A 23,643-nucleotide genomic window follows, 5' to 3' on the forward strand; every position below is an offset into this window, starting at 1 on the left:
AATCTGCTGACCCAATCGCTTACCCACCATCCGGTCTGTTTCCTAACATTAAACAACAAGAGAATACCAAGAAAATTATAATTTGAACACCTTATATGTCAGTGCAAGAAGTACAAATTGGTCCTAAATTGTTTTATCAGGAGCATCATCTGTCAATAATGGGTCGACTTGCTGGTCTCCATCACAATCTGCAGCGCCCATGAACCATAACAGCTTGTTGAACTCAGTGAGCGTCTCCTCCGACAGGACCACGGCTGTGGAGATCTTTGCCTGTTGTGCAGATAAATCCACCCATCTGAGATACTCTGAAATAATGGGAGTGAAAAATAATTCTCTGTACTATCAGTAATCATAAGACGCCAGTAGCTTTGCAAGCATATTGGCACAATTTGAGAACTCAAAGATTAACAGCGTGGGTCATAAAAGTGACTTTTGCAGATTTCGATCGCTGATTTGAATGTGGAAGTGCAGTCAAAACTTCGCTTCAGAGCGGCGGCTTGCAGAATAGGCTGTTGTCACAACAGGAAGTGTGCAGTTTGCCGTCATGAAAATAAAACGAGACAGGTGACTTCTGCACAATAGGAAGCGTGCTCGTGACTAAGAAAAAGACAGAGGTGTGGGTTTGGTTCCTTCCTAATACACATGCAGTGGCACTTGTTATGCTGTTGACTTTGCCGTAGTCATGAACCTTTCTTTGATTCATAGCAAACCCACCAAAAGTCCGTATTTGTTCAGCTTTCTTTGATCTTTAGTCTGCTATTTGTGCCTGAATGAGATCCATTAACATGCAGCACACATGAAATGTTCAATGATGTCATTGCAGATGTTTATTCAGGGGAATCGGTAAAGAAATCAGAGTGGGTTAGTTCAGATGATACATGTGACAACTTATAACTTATAATACTCAAATGTGTTCAGTGCAGAATACTATTACAACAGAGACATTTGATAGTCTGTATACCAGCAGTGCAGTTTGGTGTTAGAGTACCCTCTGCTGTTCATGTTTATGAACATGCTTGAGTTTTGATTATGAATTGATTCAGTGATCCATAAAACTACTTCAAACTCATGAAAACACTAGAAAAGAAACATCTGCTTATCCTACACTTACCATTTGCTATTCGTTTATAAGAAAGTGATGATAATCAGCACAAGAAAAGCTCGGGTGTACCCAATAACATCACTGATGGCTCCATTCAGTTTAAGAGTCCCAGTGAGAAGAATTACATATTTTCATGACAAATAAATAGTTTTAGCTTTGCTCTGTTTGTATCATTGTAAATATGTTTGGGTTTTGGATGGAAACATTGACAAATAATAAGTGATAGATGAATCAATAGTCAAAATAATCCTTGGTTGAAGTTCAGTCCAGCATGCCCAACAGGGCTCTGAAGCGGGTTCATAAATGAAATGCAGCCACTCATTACGTACACCTGTGCTTTGTCCTGTGATGCCATGTCAGAATATCTGGCATGATTTTCAACCACAAACCAAACTCAATAAAAATCCTAAATACCTAACCCAGTCATGTTTTAACCTCTAATCTTTAACTGTGGTTTGTTACCTCACCTGCACACAAAGCATCTGTTTCAATTTGCTTTTATGTTTTAATAAACTAATCTCACGATGGTAAATCTCAACAGAGAAAGAAAAACGTGTTTTATGATCTCTATATGATTTTATGTTTCTTTGAAGAAAGCGCTGTCTGTTATCATTCAGGGTGTTTATTCTATTTTTCAATCAGGAAGTGGGATAGGGAAGGCAGACTTGCTGAACTACTTATGAGTGCAGGATATGCACGAGTTAAAACATCTGTACACATACTTCCATGTCAAAAAACATCACGGTACTTGATTCAACATATAAAAAGGCAAACTGAGATTTACAATGTGCTGTGTGTCACAACAGAGCTTTAAACGGTCATTTACAAAATTACTATGTACAATATGTTTTCCTTTTCCATTTTAAAACTGAGATTATTAACAATGTTTTCTAAATACTGTGGATAAAAAAAGAAAATTGAACTAGATGTCAGAGTCCATGTCGCTGTCTCCCCCAATAGATCGGAATTCTTCGCTCTCCTCGTCTTCACTGAGCTGGACCTTGGGGAGAACAGCTGGGCCTCTCCGCCGTGCTTCATCTTCCTCATCGTCCTCCTCTTCCTCGCTGATGGCGTAGTCTTCTCCGTTTCCCATGCTAATGGGCTGCAACTGACTCCGGCTCTCGGTCTCCTCGTAGCTACTGTAACTGAGACAGAAGAGAGGGAAGTCAAACAGGAAGCCCAGATGTGTTTAAGTTATAACATCAAACCCTGTTTTGGGCATTTTTAAGCAACAGCCATTCAATATATTTACATTCTATAATTAACTCTCTCTATAGTAGTTTTATTGTTAGTGGTGGAGTCTGTGATTCACACGCTGGATACAAATCACCTACCTACACATTTGGGATTCATAGGAAACAATAACTGCAATCCAGCCTCACGGTTTGTGTTTTTAGCTCATTGATGTTTACTGTTCCCCTCTTAACGCCGTATTAAAGCTCCATCAAGTCGCTGCTAATACAATCGGATGATTTCCTGCTGCTGCGGCTTCACATGAAGTACAATCTACTGATGAAACACGAGGTGGCTTTTCACAGGACACACAATGGATCTGTGTAGCTGCTCAAGGAGTGTTTGCTGTAGTATTTAACTGCATTGTCTGGTACCACCAGGACTGAAAGCTTCTTTCGAACTCTCCAACCAGAGCCGGTAATTGTGGAGACTTATATTTAGTTTCTGTTGAGTTTGAATGAATGATGTTCTCTGACAATCGGCGAGGCACCATTGCGGTTTCTGTCAATGTCTGGTGGCTTTGAGGAGAGCATGTTGATTGTATGTTTTCTACGTCATTACACTTTAATAATTGTCCAAATTCCTGTTGATTTTATTGATTATATTTTCACTTCGATGCGAAAATTAGCAGGTCCAACTGTTTGTCAGGCTTCCATCACTGCCGATCGGAGCTGGGGCCGACAAATAACCGTACGTACTGCAGGGTCATTTGTCCCGGGTATAAATGCTGATTGTAACCTTTCCCACTGAAGACAAAAGCCGGATGTTAGTGGATGTTAATGGGTGTTTTTGTCTAGTGGGAAAGAAGCTTGACATTAATATATAGTGTATTGGCTCCCGGGCCACTTGTACCTGATGTTGCTGTCTTCCATGTGAGGCTCATCAGGCCCTTCCACTTCATATGACATCATGCTCTCATCTTGCTCCATGCCCATGCGGGCCGTCTCTTGCACTCTCTGTGGAGGTGCAGGTCGTACATCCAGTTCTCTGTCAGAGTCGCTACCACTCTCTGACAGTTGTATGGCTGGAGGGGACACACGACACAAAAGACTAATGATTAATGTTTGCTCACTGTCAGTTATATCACATAGAAAGAACATCAGATTTACACATTTTACAATGTTTTTGCCATTAAGTGAGTGTTTGCAGCACAATAATGCTGTCATCTTATATTCTACATTCTATCCTGCAGCTGGGCTTACAGGAGAAAGGGTTGTCGCCCTCCTCTTCACTGGCGTCGTCCTCTCCGTCAGACATGAGCAGGTCCTGGTACAGCACGCTGGCTTGAGGTGGGCGGTTAGATATTCCGTCCTCTTCCTCTTCCTCCTCCTCCTCCTGGTCGTGCATCCGTCTGCGAGGCGGCAGCAACATGTCCTCCTCATCATCTTCATCCTCTAGGTCTCCATCCGCATCCTCTGCCTACAAAGACAGGACAGACAAGATTTGTCATAGTTTAATAAGTAAGAAGTACACAAATACATAAAATGACAAATATGAAACAACAAACAACACAAAGAATTGTACAATCAAATAGTACAGGAGAATGTTTGAGAAGATAAAGGTGTGGAAAGATTTTACAACTGTTTCTTAAGAACAGTGCGAGGATTAAATAAATCCACGATGAATTAAAAGAACACCCCACTTCAACGCAACCAGGCCATCCAACTAAAATCATGAAAACAGGAGAATCGTAAGTATGTTCTTAAAGTTTGTAAAATGAGAATTTTAGGCCACACAATGGCATGACCTGAAATTGGTCGTGCCGTTGTGCTCGCTAGTTGGTACGTTTTCATCTGTGCATAAATGCACAGCCGCAGTGACCTCACAATCATCTAATAATCTTTTTCATAAATCTGTCTTTCTTACAGGAGCAGGAGTTTTGGGTTTGCCATCATCATCCTCCTCCTCAAAGCCTTCAATGTCCACATCTGACTCTTCCTCCCCGGGTCTTCTGCCGTGGCGACCCTGAGGGGGCAGTGCGATAAAAGTCTGACATCTCTTGCCAAAAGACGGAGCCAAGAAGCAAAATAACTACACTCACTTTTATGCTGTAATGTTATCTGTGATTGTCTGGTGTGAGGAACAACTTTAACTTGAGGTACAACAGAAGCCTGTGATCTAGCTGGGTGTTCTGAGGGTAGTTTGAGGAGAGGTGGCATGTGGTTGCGAGCCTTATCTCTGTCTCCCTCCGTACCTGCCGCCCTCTCTTCTCTGGAGCAACCACTAGAGGTCCCTCAGAGAAAAGGCTGCTGGGCTCTCTGGGCAGACTCCCTGAGGCCCCGCTGTCAAACAGATCAGCCGGCTGGCCAACGCCACACAGAGCGGCGCGCACACAAAGGGAGAGACGGGGCAAGACGGCAGGGACGACGGAGAAAAACAGGGTGGGAGAAAAGAGACACTACGGTGAAGCAACTAGAGTAGAAAGATGAAACGTGAAAGTCTGGAAAGGAGAGTTAGTGCAGAGAACGAGTGAAGGAATACAAGGGCTAGGAGAACTACAAGGAGTGGAAAGGAGACTAAACGGCACGGAGAAACGTTCAGACTACCTGAAGTGGCACTTTACACACAGCTGGAGGCCTTAAGTCTTTTATCGATGTAACAAGATACCCAGGAAACCACCATATACCGAGCAAGTAAAACAAAACCGGGCCCTGAATGCTCTCCTACCTGCGGCGTGTACGGCCCCGGAGTCATTGGGTCCAGACACTCCAAGTCTGCTGCATCTAGAGCGGCCTCTTTAGCGGTAGAGATGTCCTTCTCCAACTGGGTCAAGTGCTCATCATACTGGAGGCGCAGAAACAGGCGGTTGAAACAATTTGGCAGCAATTTAATAAAAGATGTACAGGAATACCACTGTGATGTATGATTCTACACTATGCCTACATTGAATATATTTAATCATTTTCTACAATAATAGGGTGTGTGTGTGAAAAACAGGAGGGTAAACTATTCATTAGACGGGAAAAGATGTATTATAAATCTACATTTTAAAAGGCAAAGACTCAACATACCTCTGCCAAGGTTTGCTTGCACACATTGACAATATCCAGGGCTGTCTTGGTGTAAGGACTTTCTGCACCTGTGGAGGACACGCAGAGAGATGCGTGTGTAACGGTGCTTCAAACAACATCTTGACTGAACGAGCGACGGTCACAAAAACAGCGACGTTGACACAATTACCATTGTACTTGATGCTGTTGGCGTGGATGTAACTGACGTCTGACAGGAACACATCTCGGTTCTGGTATTTGTGTTTGGAGATGTACTGTTGAACCATGAAATAAAAGCACACAAAAGAGGCTCAGTTTCTGTAAAAAAAAAAAACGAGTATTGCTGATATTCAAAATATCAAACGAGGATAGTTTGTATGACTCTCACCTTGCGAATGCTCTCGAGATCCATGGGGCATACGATCACCTTATAATAATCGGGCACAAACTTCTTGTTGACGGGATGGTGAAACGGCCATGACTATAGTGAGGGGGGAGGAGTTAAGGGATGAGATCGTTTACGTTTTCCTGCATGTGAACTGATCAGTGCTCCCATATTGATGAGGGTAAGAAAATGACAAGCGGGTGTGGACTCACATCGGGAACTACCATCATTTTCTGGGTCACAATGTTGTCGAGGATGAAGGAGAAGGCCACCTGATCGTCATCATCCAGCAAGGGGTTGATGGCTTTCTCCAGCCTCACCAGCCTGTCTTCCTTCTGCACACACACACAGGTTTAATAGTGAATAGGAAAATTGGCAAAAAGGGCAGGAAGATGATTTAATAGGACAAACTATTTAACACTCACCTCTTTCAGTTTAGCATCACACAGGTCCAGCATGGACTGCGCTACCTGTGTTATTGGATGTTTTGCCCCTAGTGCGACAAAAACAGAGAGCCGCCTTATAACACTTTGACGTGGGTTTAAAATGAAAGTCGAACTGAAACCAGAGTAAGACTTAAGTCTGTTTTTTCGAGAGAGGAGGTTAACTTACCGTTGTAGGTGGCGCTGTTTTTGACGATAACTTCCACGGCTTCACGGAACTCGTCCCTTGATGGGTACATCCGCTTACGGACGTTCTCCCTCAGCGTCTGCAGGTCCATGGGCCGCGTGATGATCTTATAGTAGTCCTTCACAACCTTGGCATTCACTGGTGTGTGGAATGGATACGTCTACATAGAAGAGGCAGAAGAAGTAAACAAATGGGGCAGTAAAGCAGGTGACTGGACACAATGAAATGTTGTTGAGGTGGGTGCCTGCAGATCTTACGTTGGGGTGATCCCGCATGTCATTGATGATGCTCTCCAGCACGGAGGACAATGTCACCATGGGGTCCGTGCGCCTGCGGTGGATGGCCTTGTGTGGTTTCTGTGAATGTTACGAAGCAAAAGCAGAAGGATCAGCTGAAGGCACGCCGAGTACAACATGTTTTAAGAGAAGCTGTGCAACATTGCCTACATTGAGGTAGTCGCAGTGCACAGCGTTGCCCACGCGTCTCTTCTTCTTTGGTGGGAGCTGTTGCTTGGGGAACTTGAGCACTAAAGATTTTCGGCGCACCTCATCAGCACTGCAGGAGAGAAGAAATGTGAGGAACTGCAGTGGGTGGAGGCTACGGACCATTCATCTAAAAGCACCGTCTCTTGCTGCCCCATGGACCCACATTTAGAAAATGATCAGTTACCTCTCGATGAGCTGCTTGCCCAGCACGATCTTGGTGCCCTCCACCGTGATCAGTTCCTCGTTGTCGTTGTGGATGACGGTCTTCTCCAGCTCCTCCTCCTGCTCCTCTGTCATAGCAACTGGGTTAGAAGGCGGGGCGTTGGTCTGATAGTACAGCGGGCAGAACTTGTTGGTTCTCATGTGCCCGATGGCTCCACATGCGCCGCACTTTAACTAGGAAAAAGACATGAAGGAACACGACAATTAATCTGCATGTGGTGTATGATCGTAATAGAAGAAGAACGTACACATTATCTACACCAATGGAAAGCCATTGCTTTGCATTTAGCTGGTGAGGAAAAGGAAAGTAAAAGAGGAGTACTGGATCGGTGAGCTTACTTTGACCTTGAGGTCTGGTCTCTCCTTCACCTTCTTGGCCTTCTTCTCCGGGGGTCCCTTGATCTTGTCTTTCTCTTGGTTTCTCTTTAGCCTCCTCAGCTGCTCCTGAATACGCCGGCGCTCCTTCCTCATCTCTTCTCTGTGCTGCTCGTCGAAGAGGGCAAACTTTCGTCTGCAACCGCAACGATACACACGACAGGCTGTTTCACATTCGCTGGCTCAGTTGTGATGATGGCGGTGGCCTAGATAAGGGTCATTTCTACGATATTTCAAAAACGATTTTTGGAACCACAACATCCTCAGATGTGAATAATCTTAGCCTGACATGGTGACATGGATCAAATACACACTGAGACGTGAAAGAACACAGTTTGATTGGTGAGACCCACATGAAATCTTCATCCTTGGTGGTTCTGATCCTGGTGTAGGCGTCGATGACGGAAGCCTTGCGTACGGTCTCACATCGGACATAATCCTTGCCGTCCTCGTCCCTGAAGGTGCGATAGATCTTGAGACGCCGCCCTGTGGCCGCCGAGTTTAGGCTGGTGACGGAGGACGTGTCGTCGTCCTTGTGGGAGCCGGTGGATAAGGAGCTGGCTGTAGAGTAAAGGGAAGTAAAGCTTACAGTTTAGAGACATTTTTCAACCTCACAAAGCTAATGCAGACGTGTCCTCAGAGCACCATCAAGATATCTGACTGTCAGAAACGTAGACTCACACAAGCCTTTCCGCCGCTCCTTGCGTCCCTTATGGTCACGATCGCTCTCCTCGCCCATCAGCATCCTGTGCAGCTCTTTCCTCTCCTGCTCCTCCCTCTCTCGGGAAAGCTGGGAGCTGGTCTTCTTGTTCTGCAGCATGTTCTCGATGTTCTTCCCCATCTCCTCAAAGTCACTGTCCTCCGCCGAGCTGCTGTCTGTGTCGGTGGACAGCACCTCTGTCGACTCCAGCACTCTGTGACGAGGGTGCGACAAGGAAAAGGACTCAAGGTGTGCTCGGACAGAATCCCAAAGAACACATGCAACCCTGAATAAGCGTCTCACTTGTTCTGCAGGTCAAAGATCCGCTGGCACTCTTCCTTGTAGCGCTCCTGGTGTTCCGCGACGGAGAACCGAGAGCCTCTGGCAAACTTGCTCATGGGTCCCTCGCCCGAACGCGCCTGCTCCGTGGACATGGTTCTCACCACGTCAATCACCTCCCAACGCGAGAGCTTCTTGATCTAACACACATACAGACGTGCAATGACTTTAACAAGCCTGAGAGGAAACACCCGAGCAGAGTTTTTGCAGGAGACCACTCGGCTGTCCTTGCCTCAGCCACGGTCTCACCTCTTCCTCTGGAACACCAAACTTGCGCAGCAGCTGCTTGGCATTCTTCAGTGAGAGTCTCCTCAGGTCAGCGTCCGTCCCCGTCACCGTCTTCTTGGCAGGCTGTGGCTCTTTGTCGTCCTGAAACACCGCACAGGTTCAAAGTTGTCACCCTCTATGCATTTACACAACGCAGAGCATGGGGTGGCAAATGTGTTGCTTTTAAGACAGTCAGACCTTCTGTTGAGTGGGCTTGTTGGGCACTTTGACGTAGGAGAAACCCTCTCCACAGCCCGTAGGATCCGCCACGCCTGTAACCTCCAACAGGCATTTCCCCTTCATGGCAGAAATGAAGGCTCTCGTTGTGTTCCAAGGAGCGGTCCGCACCTAAGATCAGTTACACAGGATCAGCATGGTGTGAATCTGAAAAGTCTTTCTCAAGTCATACAGACTTAACTTGATCATGAGGAGGCACATACCTCGTCGTCAATCTTCATTTGAAAGTCCTCTTCGTTCTCCTCCTCCGGAGCAAAGAAGGACTTCTCACCATATCCAGCATCCTAAAAGGTGTAAAATAAGCAGTCGCTTGTGTGAAAGGGGTAGACTGGATGTTTTAAAGTGGGGTTGTATGAGCTACTGATCCAGAGTCAGTGTATCACTAACAGTGGATGGCTGTCGGTACGCCTCTAGTTTGTAAAAGCAGACAGAAGATGACGGAGACTTTAGTTCTCCGTCAGAAAGTGCTGTCTGACAGAAAGAAAAACATATTTAAACAAAGTGTACACTTAAACTGCTATTGTTTTTTTCCCCAGTAGTCACTGTATGCTGCTGCCCCCGTCCAAATCGGTCTGTTTTTTCCAAAATGTGAAGCTGTTAAGCGGCAGATACTGTTACCTTGAGTCTCTGCTCTGCCACCAGCATGCTGTAGTAAGCGCAGCACTGCTCTGGAGACACCATGGCCCTGATCTCCTCCTCTGTGGGCAATCTGAAGTCAGGCTTCAGCACCCACCAGTTGGAGTCCATACCTGGCATGAGGACGGGACACTGTTAGACATTTCCTCGCATCTGCAACCTCTCGAAACACAGTAGGCAGTATCATAAGCAAAAATGTCACGAGTTTCCATTATAGGGATGTGTATTTTAGACATTGTAGAAAACCATGACTTGCTGATTGTAAATACTAAGCATTTGCACCCTGTGTCCTTATACTGTCCTTTAACTACATCTTACCTTCAGAGTAAACTCCACAGTTGGTGTAAAAAGCTCTTTTCCTGTCCACATCCCTGTCTGTCAATTCAAGGCACACACACTCCCGAGCTCATGCACAGTACACATCTGTATAACCTCAACATTGCCCTGACACAACACACTGGGTTAGTCCAACAAAAGATGATGATCACTGAATGGTGGGCGCACAGGGTTAATGAATGAGCGTGGGCTACCTGTACGTTTGAAGTCCGCACAGAGTTTTAGCCGTTTCCTGATGCTGCTCTCGGAGTGCGAGGGGAAAGCTTTTTTTATATCCTCCATGCGGATTCTGCGGGGCCGGTCCTTGCTCTTCCAGAACAAGCGGTAAATGAACACCTGTAGAATACAGACGTGACACTTCAGCATTTGCAACAGCAGCTCACGTTTCTGGGAGAGTTCAGGCAAATAAATATATACCTGTAGGAAGTCTCTGATGTGAGTGTTGGCTCGTTTGGAGTTGGGCCCTGGAACCTCGAATAAGGGGCACTGCTGACCAACTACGACCATGTCCACTAGCTCTCTGATGTAGAAGCCGTGTCGAGTTCGTAGAACCAAGAAATCCGTATCTGGCATCTTGTGCAGGTAGATTGGAGCACGGAAGAGGTTGTTTTCAAATGCCTACAAGAAAAGAAGACAATCATATTTGTTTGGCATGATGACAGAGCAGTGATGCTTGATATATTTACCTAATTTGAGTACTGAATATTTGAGCGGGAAGGTGCTGACCTGGAGCAGCTGTCCAGGATGAAGAGAGCCCAGGAAAGGGGACGTGTGGCAGTATACGGTCTCTCCATATTTACAGTCCGGTGCGCCAGGATCCTTTCCAGGTTTCTGAAGGACAAAAGGAACAACGTCATAATGCTGCTGCTGTCCAACAAAGTAGACAATATGGAGTCCGCCATTATCTGAAATTAACACCATGAGGAAATATCAAACAATTCTGCAAATTGAAATGAACATGACGATCAAAATGTCTTGGCTAACAAAATGCAAAGTCACGAGCGGAAAACAAAGGCTGGACTCACCCTTTTGTAGTAGTTTTTGATCTTCGTGGCCAAGCCAACTTGCATGATGAGAGGGGCGTATTCTTCACTGTACTCTGCCAGGATCAGATCGCCATCTTTACCCGTCAAGTCCTGCGGGGTCCTCATGAAGAACATGTCTCCTCCCCCTGACGCTTGCCGCTCCTGCTCTCGCATCTTTACAAAAAAAACAAAAAAACATATGCACTCGATAATTCACTCACATACAAAAATTTGCAAAACACTAGAAAGGTCATGCGAGTGTTCACAGAGTAGTAGTTGCTTGTGTTGAACAGGGCTCCACCTTGGCCTTCTTCTTAATGTGTTTGAGCAGTGGCTGGACAGCGTGGGGACCTGGCTGAGCCAAAGCGCCAAATGAGTACTTCTTCAGAGTCGGTCGATGAAACTGCCGCAATTTCATGGGCCCCATGTGAGTCGGGAAGAAGGGCTGCCTCAGCTCCAGCGCCGGGATGGAGTGCTGTTAAAGACACAAAATGTACTTAAATTATAACATTTCAGCTGCTTTGAGCTTATTTCACTGGTTAGGAGTCTACTTTATATGGTTGATGTTCAGTAGAAAAAACTATTTAAAGCATATCCTTGTTGCTCGTGTGTAGTGGGCTTTATCTGTATTTTTGCTGCTTACCTGAATGATGTTGCCACCGAACGTCCCCCTCAGGCCCTGCTGTTTAGGATAGTAGAACTCATCATTGGAGAGGTTCCAGGGGTCCTTCACTTCAGGCTGCGACATGTTCTGAGATGAGAGAAACCACATTGCCCACTAAAAGTAATGTCTTTTAAACCTTTTCCATTTTTTTTTTTTACTGAAATGTGAGCAGACCATTGTCCTTACGGCTTACAAATAAATGGCACTTTGCAAGAAATTTGCAGCCTCAGGTGCAAGTATTCGGTCACTTTCATTTCATCATTTTATCCTTAATTATGTAGCCTTGGGCTTTCTTATTTTACCATTTTCTGTTTCAAATGACTCACATCTCCACTGTGGAAGCAGACCGTGTAATCTTCCATTTCACATCATCAAATGTGTGCCTTTGCGTGCCCCGAAGAGGCAGCTTACCTGCTGTGGCTCATCTTTTATCACCCCAGTCTTCCCCAGCAGGATGCGGCTCTTTTTGATTGCCGTTTCCTTCTTATTCTCTTTTGACGGGGAGTGGGAAGTCATCTCCTCCTTTTCAGTCGGGATCTCTACAAGCGACAGCAGTTTGTCAAAAATAAGCAGACCACCTGCTGACATCGTACACTGGTTTACAGGATTTACTGACAAACTAATAGTGGATGCTCTGTTAAGATGATATAAATTACACACAAATGTATGAAACATGTATGCATAGAACAGATATTTTTTGCTTTCTCCTTGTTATTGTGATTATGAAGCCTAATCGGACGGGAATTCTGAATATACCGAGGATGATATTTTCATCATTGGGATCCAGTGTAAGAACGGGTGGCATGAGCATGCGATCCATCTCCTGGTCATCCCAGATGATGTTGTCTTCCCAGCGTCCGTACACTAACTCCTCGTTGTCAATTGGGAAAATGGAGAACCACGGACAGTCTTCTTCATGATAGGCTGCGGAGGAACAAGCACGAATGAGGATGAAACGGTCTGGGGAATCTCTTATTTGTATTGTGACCTAAATTCTCAAAAACTCACCTTGATTATCATGGATGGTTTTTTCCCGCTTCGAGCCAGAGATTGACGAAATTTTGGGCATGGGTGGAGGCGGAGGTTGCACCAACTGTGAATTACTTCTTGTGAGACCTGTCAAATTAAATATACTGTTATATTGCTTTAACAAACATGAAATGTTACAGCCTTTGCGTCACACGCAAAAGAGCTACTTCTGTATTTTTTGTGTGTCTTACCCTGCTGTGCATTGTAGGCGTTTGCATTGCGGGTCATGCTAGAGGGCAGCCATCCTGCTAGGCTGGCTCTCTGAGTCTTTGTGCCCTTATGTTTTACGTCCTCCCCGTTCCAGATAATATCATCCTCCCATTTCAGCTGCGTGACCATCAGGAAGAGCTCATTCTCAAGGGCTGATCGTTCCTTATCTCCATCATCACTGTCTTCATTGTCGTCGTCCATCCGCCTCGGAAACTAGAGATATAGCATACCCAATATAAGTAAAACAACAAGTATGATTTTCATGTTAAGGCTGCGGACATCCACTGCGTACCTCATGAGCAGTATCTGTTCTTTTTTCAGGCCTGTCCTGCTGCTGAGGCTCACTGGTCTGCTCTTCTTTCAGCCTGAAGCCGTAGTTGAAGTTGCTTCCATCCTCGGAGACACCTATCATGTCGTACCAGAGCTGCGCTGGGCCATACCTCCATTCTGCTACTTTAGGTCGAGACTCTGCCTCCTTGTCCCCGTCGCCACACGTTTGTGAGAACTTGGATTCTATTGGAGCCATCATAGTTATCTGGGCGGTGGCACAGAAAAGCATGTTCAGTGCTGGATACAGTGATAACTTGCCAGGGTACTACCAGCTGACATTAGCGCATTCAATACCCCGCAACACTGGACGTTTTACCTCATCGTCGGAGAGACACTGCTCTGGGGGAGGAGGGGGTGCATACTCATAAAGCCATCCGGACTTCTGCTCCTGGCTTTGCTCTGTTGGCTTTCCCTCGGGAGGAGGTGTCCCCGGCTGATGGTCGCGGTGCTTCCGCTTCTTCTTCCTGCGGGCACTCCTCCAAACGGATGGCATGTTCTTTCCAGGACCGAACAGCCGTAAGAATCTAAGCACCTGGAAGTACATCCGGCAGACAGCGGGTGTCAGTGAACACAAATTATGATTATAAAATAAACTTTTAGGATGTGTAATGATGAATCTCAGTCGACAGTGGCTGTAAAGACGCTTTACCCTTCCAGGCCTGAACTCTGGGAAGAGCTCTGTAACACCCGGCAGTGCTTTGGCAGCATCTTTCTCCATGATCCCAGCAAGAGGGAGGTTGAGCATATCTGGGGGGCCTCCAGCCCCCAAGCCCTGGCAGGGGCGGTCAGTTTCTGACTCGGAGTCTGAGGAGCTGCTGAAGTCGCCCTTTTCAGCCGTAGAGGATGGCGCGATGATGGAGGGCAGGATGATGCCATCACCTTCTTCCCCAACTGTGTGGAGAGATAGTGACAGGTCACATCAGCATCAGATACAATCAAACTTCACTTGAGATATTTGAGATACAAACAATTGAACCTAATCTAGATTGCTTTTGAGTTTACTATCTGATCAAGTGCACTGTATGTTCTTCAGAGACAATCTAAAACTCACAATAACATGAACTACCCTGAGCAAATTCACTTGCTTACAGACTCCAGAGTTGCAGCTTAAACCTCTGTGGAAGAAGACAAGCCACACACAATCATTATGAGTGAACATGTCCTTACCGGTTGTGCTCTGAGCGGACGGCTCCTCTTTCTTAGCAGCTGTAGGAAGACTTGGTGGTGGCGGAGGAGGCATGAGCTTTGAGTCAATATCCTCGCAGTCAGCGTCATAGTCATCGTCATCATCTAAGTCTAAAGAATTTGAAAATGTTTAAAAATATTTATCATTGAACAGTCTGAAAGCACTTTCAAATCCTTTGTAGGGTTGAATGAACATTGAGGTAAAAGCTACATGGTGGAAAAAATAACCTCAAGTGAAATGGTGTCATATGACTCTAGGGCGCTGTTAGTTGATCACCTGTATTCCTGCTGGGCTGCAGAGACCCCATGGCCTGACGGTACTTCTTTGTCTCATCCTCAGCAACCTCACTGATGTCAGAATAATCAACTGCATCTTCTGTACTTTTTACCCAACCTGGAAGAGGAGAAATGTTGAAAATGTCATTGCAGCCTGTTCCGAGCTAAATTAATAATACAAAAGTTCATTTTTAAAAGTTAAACCAACCGTCTTCGTCCACACTAACAGTCTCTCTGCTTTCCTCTGGATCATCCTCTTCATTGGCAGTGATCTCTGTAATAAGTGAGCCCAGGCCCAGTGAGCCCAAACCAGCCAAATGCTTTTTGGACTCCTGGGTGAGGAGAAACACAACAGATAGTTGCAATAAGCAGTAAAAAAATAAAAAATACTAAATAACTAAGATCTAAAAGTTTATAATGAAAATGATATATCATATAAAATGTCCACCATTCATTGAATCAACTTTGTTCAAATGATATGCTCTTTATTGAAGTAGAAATCCTTGAAACACCCACACTGTCCAGAACACTGTCATCCTCCAGCTGTCCATCTTCGTTGATGTTTCCAAAGAGGAAGCCAGTCAGAGAGAAAGGCCGGTCTTGGTCCTCGTCACTGTCGGAGTCCGACATACTAAATGGACAACAAGAGAGATGCATTAACTTTTGACTGATTTTGACATGTATTTGTAAACATCTAACGTTACGTCTTTAATATGCGCAACTGATGTGCTGTGACGTTGCACATACAAATGTATATTTGTTTTATTTTCAATAGGCGTATGCTAATCATGCTCTTATTGTAATACTTGTGATGATGCTATTCTTAATTCAATAAATACCAACAAAGTGCTTAACTTCCAATTTTGCGCTGAAGCTTTGTATCAGACTAACCTGATGCTACAATAAAGTAACGTTACCACGTCAGCTAGTTGCGCTCGTTAACGTCAGCTATATCGCCAGCAATATGATGAAAACTAAATAAATGCCATGCACTCACCTCTCGTTACCGAACTTCGGATTTGGTGAAATTGGGTTTCGGCCAGCTTGCTGTATTTGGTAAATGCTAAAGGCTAACAGTAGGCTAGCTAATGTCAGCTGGACAAAATAACTTGCAACGTAACGTTAGCTAACAGGTTAGCGTTAACTAACTCATATCTATGTGAAGATCATTTCTACGTGTCACAAAATCACAAAAATACATTTAATTCAGTCTTTACACAGCCAGCTTCAGTAAAAAACTTTTGTTTTTATTTGTGGAACAGGCACCACAAGCTAAGTAAGCTCGCTATTTACTTAGCGGAACGACCTAGTCACCCGGATGTACAGGGTGAGGCGTTCAGGCACACCCTGTAACGTGGTTAACTGTTGTGTTTGGCAAAATGAAGCGGAATCTTCATTATCCAGAAATAAATATGTGGCAGTAGCAATGCAAGTATGCATAACAGAGCGCGGGTGCCTTTCTATAAGACTATTATATCGTAGTGGATTGAATTTTATCAAATTGATAGATAGATAGATATACTTTATTTCAGACTCAGGATCCATAGAGACAAATACATAAAAAGACAGACACAAACAATAAAAGTACATAGGCCTAGCAATACCTTACAAATAGACAGCTGTACCAATGTCGCCACAGCTGGGACTGGTAGCGTCTGGTACTGAACCTTATGCTGGTTAAAACAACTATGATCTCATTTTCAGAGTAATTTAGTCGACAGATGAATTTATACATAAGCTTTCTTAAAACTGTTTGGAAAGTATTGACTCGTGCAGCCACAAACATTTCACTATCACTACTCCATCTCGGCCTCTTTAAAAGTATTCTCATGGCGTCATTGTACGCTACTTGAAGTCTCTGTAAACGTTCTTTTGTAGTTTGACCACAAGTGTGCAGTGTAGAGTGGTGTATATCAAATTGAGACTCATGGCCCTTTAAAGTTATATTTTACCCTGTTGTTACTGCTTGAAGCCTTCCTTGTATTTGCAAACCGTTCATGTTCAATGTTGTTATTAACCTACATGCATTGTTCATATGAATAGAGACATTGTGTCTTATTCTGGCCTCCTTTTGTTTGGGCTTCTATTATGGAGTATGTGGCTCAGTACTTGCTTCATCCCATCCACTCGTTCCATTTGGTCAGCAGGCTTAATGAATCCCAAAATCTGACTTTTATCAGGGGGGATTTTGTTACACTCACCAAACAAACATCATTCCCATGACAGGATGGATTGTAAAATACCAATAATGTAAAGTGCAATACGTAGTGGACAAGCTTTCGTGGTAAAACAGGCTAAAACATATTATTTTACCTCACATATGATGTCATCAGTTCTCCAAATTAGGTTGTGGGGACCGAACTGACTTTTTAAAAGTTAAACACTATTGTGGTTAAAAAAATAAATTAAAAAAAGTAGTAAACACACAGAAACAGTTTAATAGGTTTAAAACACTTGGTTTGGAAAAAGTACAAAAGTGATCCTGGACACCACAGTATGAAACCAGCCCAATAATGCAAGTTGATAGTTGTGTTCCTTTAAAAAGCATCTTCTACAGACATGTTAATTTCAACTGGCCTTACCATACACATACTGTACTCACTAAAACAGATACAAGCAATATTTTAAATACAATGGCTGACCCCAGTAATACATTTACAAGTGATTCTTAAAAAACGAATAAAGGGAGGGGGGGGGGGGACAAAAGAAGTCTGACCACAATGCCACCCGGTGTCTGGCAGTAAAATCATGCATGTATTACAATCGTTCCACAAAAGAGAAACAGCAAAGCACTACAGCTATCACACAGTGAGAAAGAGGGCAGCCAAGAGGTGTCTCTCCATCAGACAGACGTTTTAAGTGTTCATTGGTTGTTTTATGAATCGTTACTGAGAGGGGGGGGGGGGTCTCTACTGTTGCGCAGCAGCTCAGTGGTCCCCCTTCCCCAGTTTGCATACATTGTAAAGTTTCTCCATTGAGGAGAACTTTATTTTTTCTTCCACGATCGCATAAATTTAGAAAAATATAACTAATTGCTATTGAAGAGAAAAAACCCTAAAATGTGGAATATTCTCTGAGTATGTTGTGAAGAAATAAAAAAGCTAAGAAACACAGTTGAATAAATAAATTGCATTACATCCATAAAAAGTAAGTGGATACATTTGATTTGACAGAATGCTTTCCACATATGCACACCATGCTTTTTTTTGTTTTGGCCCGGCAGTGTTAAAAAACGAGGGCTCCGTCCTCCACTCCACTCCAAAGTCACATCCTATGAGCCAGTGGAAAAGTCGCCATAAAATATCTAAAATATGCTGACATTTAGAGAATGGTTTCTTTCGATTCAACAATTGACCTCCATGTGCAACATGGTCGCTGGTTTTACCAGTTAAGAAGTTATCGATGTTAATGGCAATGAGGAAACACAGGAGGGAGACTTTCACAGTGAAAACAATGAAGCCGCTCTGTGTCGTTACCCGTCGGCTGGCCTATTGTTAGGGCAACAGCAGAGAACTCCCCGTCCGGTCAAACTTCTTTCCTTTGGAGAGGGCTGCCACTTGTTTCATCAACTCCCTGTTCTTGCCCTGTGGAAACAAACGATAGAGAGTGTTAGTATCTTTTTAAACACCTTAGTGGAGGCATTTGAGAAAATCACACTGCACATTTACATGGCAATTTATCTGAAATCTGGATTTTAATGGCAGCAAACACACTTGCTGGCTTTAGGACACGGTGGTGTCAAAGCATTTACTATTATTACTTATGTACTCATCATTCGTCTGGTGCTACAAACGAAAGGGTTTTGCTCAACATGGGCTACCTTCAACTGTTTGGACTGTACTGATAAAAACACCTTTGGTGCATCAAACAGGTCAGCAGTCAGAGTCACACTTATAAAACGGCACAACAAAATAACACCACCACCAGAGTTTGACAGGAAATGGCGCAACTGCAGATCGTAGCCATAACAACAGGCACACTGATGCAACAAGTGAATCATCCCGGGCACATACCGTATATGACACACGGACACAACATGGGTCTGATTAGCAAATCTGAGCAATTCATTCACAATGGTGATCGCTATTTAACCCGGATATATATATATATATATATATATATATATATATATATATATATATATATATATATATATATATATATATATATATATATATATATGAATAAACTAAAATGCTATTGTGTGAAAGTATTTAGATAGAACCGGTATGCAGGACAAACTGATGTTTGATAGCTTCTAACAATATTACTGATAACAGACTGGTTGGCAAAATGACAAAGAATGTGGTGTGTACTCCCACGCATTGTTCTGTCGAGTACACGGGAGATACTTGTACATTTCCAATCGTGATTTTTTAATATCCAAATAATAACGTACTTGAAACAATGATAATCCCGGGAATGGAAATTTAGGTGGGACTGGTTTTGCTTGGTTATTTCTACTTGGCTTTCAGAGGGAGATAAATAAAGCTGGTACTTGAACTGATGAGATTCAATGGACAGGACTAAAATATAAGACACGCTTTAGTGAAGATTATATCACATTATTATATGATCACACCTCCTGCACATCAGAACATTGAGACTCTGTAAACCTCTTCAAACCCATATGACCTCTTTAGATGCAACACTAAGTATAAAAACAAGTGTAAAGTACATATAAATATATTTATGAGTGAGTGTTTTTGTGACATGTCACTTGTGCAGAGATAGTTTCCCACCTGTTGGTGCTCCATAGACTCTTTGTGCGATTTATCCATTTGGTTCATCTTGACTCTCATGTTGGATTCCTGGTACTGAAAGTCTGCTTTGATCTCTGTGAGCTGGAGGGAAATTTAATTATCAATACATGAACCAAAAAATCCCAATCAGCAGTGATGTGACTTTGGCTCATTGGCGCAGGAGGTCGGGCGAGGCTGATGACCAACCTTTCGCTCCTTCTCGAGAATGGTTTGATCCCTTTGCTGCAGAAGTCTCTTCATCGACATCACTTCCTCTTTCAGCTGGCTGATGAGAATGAAGTTGTCGGTTCCTCCGGAATCCATCGACTGGGTGATGGAACTGCTACTGGGAGAAAGGAGAGAGCATGAGGCCAGTACCGGCACAAGTGGTTCACACGTGGAAGGAAAAGCATAGGCAGGATGTTGTTGTTTTTTAGATGAGCCTTTCTTTTAAGTGACTAAAATACATTTTGTTGCTTCCCCCGTCCACAACAGTACATTGCTTTGCTTCGATGGCCATCTACTGTAGGCGATACACTGACTACGTATAAGTACTTTGTAAAACCCCACTTCGAAACCCTTTAATGCTTTCCCCAAACAATGACAACACTTATCATACCTGTCCCCGTTGGATGGCTTCATCTCCAGTTTTGGTTTCTTCTTTGGAGTCTCCTTCTGGATTGAAGACGATTTATGGCTGCAAAGAAAATCAAAATAACAATGTACAACTTGGGCCTAAAACCAAAATCAATACATTGTTTTCTGATATATTATGCAGTTCAAATGAGAAGGAAAGTGTCACCTCTGCTTCCACAGTCCCTGCTCCTGCTCAGGACTCAAACTTCCACTCAGTCTGCAAAAGATAAGTTAGCCGTCAGTCGGCTGGACCCAATTTAACCATGTAGTGGCAGCAACCTCACTATTCTCAACAGAGGACGTACTTGTGATGAGAGGTGCTGTGTCTGTGTTGGTGGTGGTTATGGTGAGGCCTGGAGTGGTGGTCTTTCTCATTCAGGGATGAGGAGTTGGAGGAGCCGAAGCCCTTCCTCTGCTCCTTGGTCTTCTGCAGGACACGGCGGTAGGACAGAGTACAGAGCCAGCACAGCAGTTTCCCGTCCACCTGCGAGACAAGTAGGAGTCAGTAGTTTATAAGAAATTCTGTTACGCATTCACTGTCAAAGTAGACTGTAGGTACCGGTATATAGGGTTCATACCTTTCTCCTGCCCTCCTCCTTACGGTCAAAAGCGCACTGCTGTTTGCACTGCTCACAGGTCTGTGGAGGTCCATATTTCTTCTCTGAGTTAGTACAACGCTGGCACTTTGTCCCGATAAAAGCTGCAATGATGTTACAGTACTGGCAGGGTTTGGGCTGTAAAGACGGACAAAACAAACAATGTTAAAAGTGTATTCACACATGAAAATAATAAATGTACACTCAGTGCAACTAGAGGAATACAACTGGAGTTCAAGGCGCTTAAGCAATCAAACTGGAGAAACCTGTTACTCACCGTTCCAAACTGTTTGACGTTCTGAGCACACTTCTTGCAGATTGTATTGGTTTTACTGTAAAGAATAAGACGTGGGGTTTTACGGCCCAAAATAAATGCTAAAAAATGCAAAGACATTCAACTGTTAACGCCACAAATAAGCAGTGAAATTCATCACAAGGAGCACATTATCTCACCTTTCCTGCTGAAACTCAGATCTGCAGAATGTGCACTTCACTATTGGATGTGCGATGCGACACTCCTATGGCGACAAATCAAAGAAATGTTCTCACGAGTGCGAAAATGAATCTGTGCAACAACAATGCACACAGCAGAAGACGAGACTGACGCAACTCGCTGTGTTTGGCAACACACCTTGAGGTTTGTTACACATCTCTTGGCGACATCTGTGAAACCAACACCCGACTATGTGGGTGCATACGAGAAGTGAAGACTAAAGTGTACTGTAAATGATTTTGTATTGTAACTTTGTTTCGTCAACCCAACACGTTATTGCAGTAGGGCACCGTTTACCAGAGCCATTGTTGGATAACTGTGGGTGGCTTTCTTACATATTAAAGAAAGAAAAATCGAACTAATTACTTTGTAAGACCTTGTGCTTTAACTATCCTGTGCAAAGAGAAGTTCTCTGCATATTCAGGGAACGACTTTAGTGCTTGAAGGAAGTGTACAAAGTGATAACACCGTCCATTGTTTCTAAAGAATATATGAATCAGTGCACACAGTTAAGTAAAGAAAGGTGGGAACATTAGGCCACAACAACACATTCCTCTGACAGAAAAAAAAGAAGTCTGCGAGAGCAAGAAGTATGTGCACACACAGTAATTATCACAAGTGTAATTAATTAAATGCCCCGAGAATTAAAGTTCAGCAGGTAAAGATTAACTATGATTGTGTTATTACTCATTCCATAAGCAGGATTGTCGCGGGGATGATCTAAAGAAGATTACAGTCACAGCATTAGCGCTTCCAGATTGGAAGGATGTTACATAATCTGATCTTGCTTAACTTGTAACACCACCAACACACCAAGTCGGAAATAACACCCGAGCAAACATCCACACTCGGGATTGTTGTTGTGTCTCGTTGGCGGTCATCCTCGATCACACACACACATACACACAGGTACCTTGCACAGCTGCTGGCCCTGCGACAGCTCCTCGAAGGGGTACCGCTGGTTACACTTCGTACAGGCGTACAGAGCCGACGTTGCCATTCTCCCCCCAAATGATGTCAACGAGCTAGAAGAGGTTAGCGGAGTCCAGCTGCAAACTGAACGGATTAACGGCGCTATTTCCTCTCAAGCCGTTCGCTAATTCAGCACACACAGTGTTGGCGTCCAGTGGCTAGCTAGCTCGGCTAGGTAGCGTAGAGAAACACAGAAGTAGCTTAGCTTAAGGCAGCAGGCGAAGAACAATAAACTCCAAATATTTGTGATCTTTCACCGCGCATACGTCATCCAACCAGACGAATTTCCGATCAAGCATTAGTTATGCCGTCACACAAGCAACCCGTCCACACGTATCTGTCTATTTAAATGAAGTTGCCGCTGTTCTCGCCTAGAAATGTATTTTCCTGTTTTCCTTCTCTCTTTTTTGTATCGACGCCTTCGTCGTCATGTAACCGGAAGAGGTTGACGGCTCCAGCAGAAGAAGAAAGGAAACCTATCGCGACACAACATCCGTCCGCGGGATTCACATTTTGAAATGCGCAGAGCCAATCACATGTCTGGATTCACCCGACACGCTCCACATACTGTATGGTAATGTCATTAATCAGAGCAGTTTATAACTAGTTTAATGGTAACACCAAGAGTACAATAGCACTGGGCGTCATTGCTATTATTCCACCGCGTGAAGATATATTTAAGTGTCACTGTTGAGTCAGTAATGACAGGCTACATCATCTCAAATGGAAACCATCGCTGCTCGTTGGAAGTCTGCTAATTATCAGTTTTCGACAAATGTTTGTAGATGGCTGTAAACTGAACTCATCCCAGTGTAGTCAACCACGCTGCAGCAGTGTGACTGTGAAGGTCCCGGGGCTCTAGAATGTCAGGAGCTCCAGAGAGTCACAAGATCATCACAAGTCAGGCTCTGAAACAAACAATCAGGTACTCTTACAGGGGCTGTGTGCTGTCACACGTAACTGTTCATTCTGTACATGATGGATACATGTACTGTTCATTCACAATCAGCCTGTTGGCCATGTATGCGTATACATACAAGGAATTATTATTGTTACAGTGTACAGTGTATGGCAGAGCATCTGTAAATATCAGTTTGACCCAACAAGACATCACAAACTATATATTCAGCATCATACCAACATAGGTCATGTGTGTCTCAGTGCTTATTCCAACTAGTTAGATCTGACATTTCCATAAACATTGTCAGAGTGAGGTTATTTGCGGGTTGAGTAGTTTCTATCAGGTCCAATTGTTTTCTGTAATGAATCCATTGAGGGGGTTTTGGATAACCTGTTTCAGGCGTAATTCGGTGCAGCAGCGACATTAAGTTCCATTTTATTATTTAAAAACAAAACACTTAATAAAAGACAGCTTTAACATTTGTTGCGGTATCAGAAATTGTGATGGTAAAATTAGGAGCAGGTAAACCTTACTTTACCTCAGCTGCCATGATGGATGGAGAGATAGACCCATCAGCTCCAGTTCCAGTCTCTTTGCTGTCCCCCGAATCAGTCCAACTGACTGTCTCCTCGTTTCTCCTCTCTCGT

At 43.9% G+C, this 23,643-nt stretch overlaps 2 protein-coding genes across 2 annotated transcripts; both read right to left on the reverse strand.

Annotated features, from left to right (window-relative positions):
* Positions 1-1,876: 1,876 nt before the first annotated feature.
* taf1 (TAF1 RNA polymerase II, TATA box binding protein (TBP)-associated factor) lies at positions 1,877-15,841 on the reverse strand. Its single transcript, XM_079284053.1, has 40 exons — positions 15,654-15,841; positions 15,173-15,287; positions 14,865-14,988; positions 14,658-14,774; positions 14,363-14,491; positions 13,845-14,086; positions 13,512-13,727; positions 13,158-13,400; positions 12,847-13,078; positions 12,635-12,742; positions 12,383-12,550; positions 12,038-12,165; positions 11,606-11,713; positions 11,264-11,437; positions 10,963-11,136; positions 10,664-10,768; positions 10,355-10,555; positions 10,132-10,273; positions 9,584-9,714; positions 9,169-9,249; positions 8,927-9,076; positions 8,711-8,830; positions 8,426-8,601; positions 8,104-8,336; positions 7,776-7,983; positions 7,387-7,558; positions 7,010-7,221; positions 6,787-6,895; positions 6,598-6,696; positions 6,323-6,500; positions 6,136-6,203; positions 5,923-6,045; positions 5,714-5,806; positions 5,516-5,600; positions 5,347-5,414; positions 5,003-5,119; positions 4,202-4,300; positions 3,538-3,754; positions 3,188-3,359; positions 1,877-2,247 (listed from the first exon to the last, which is right to left on the reverse strand). Exons 2-40 carry the CDS (start codon positions 15,284-15,286, stop codon positions 2,025-2,027), a joined length of 5,859 nt encoding a protein of 1,952 aa, XP_079140179.1. The 5' UTR covers position 15,287; positions 15,654-15,841; the 3' UTR covers positions 1,877-2,024.
* A 1,239-nt stretch (positions 15,842-17,080) lies between these two features.
* fam76b (family with sequence similarity 76 member B) lies at positions 17,081-22,507 on the reverse strand. The gene is made up of 10 exons (XM_079284205.1): positions 22,037-22,507; positions 21,084-21,148; positions 20,908-20,962; positions 20,613-20,768; positions 20,340-20,518; positions 20,201-20,251; positions 20,018-20,095; positions 19,606-19,741; positions 19,399-19,500; positions 17,081-18,240 (listed from the first exon to the last, which is right to left on the reverse strand). The coding sequence occupies exons 1-10, from the start codon at positions 22,121-22,123 to the stop codon at positions 18,151-18,153; spliced, it is 999 nt and encodes a 332-aa protein (XP_079140331.1). The 5' UTR covers positions 22,124-22,507; the 3' UTR covers positions 17,081-18,150.
* Between the last annotated feature and the right edge of the window lie 1,136 nt (positions 22,508-23,643).

The sequence above is a fragment of the Melanostigma gelatinosum genome (assembly GCF_949748355.1).
Source record: "Melanostigma gelatinosum genome assembly, chromosome: 14".
Lineage (NCBI taxonomy): Eukaryota > Metazoa > Chordata > Actinopteri > Perciformes > Zoarcidae > Melanostigma > Melanostigma gelatinosum.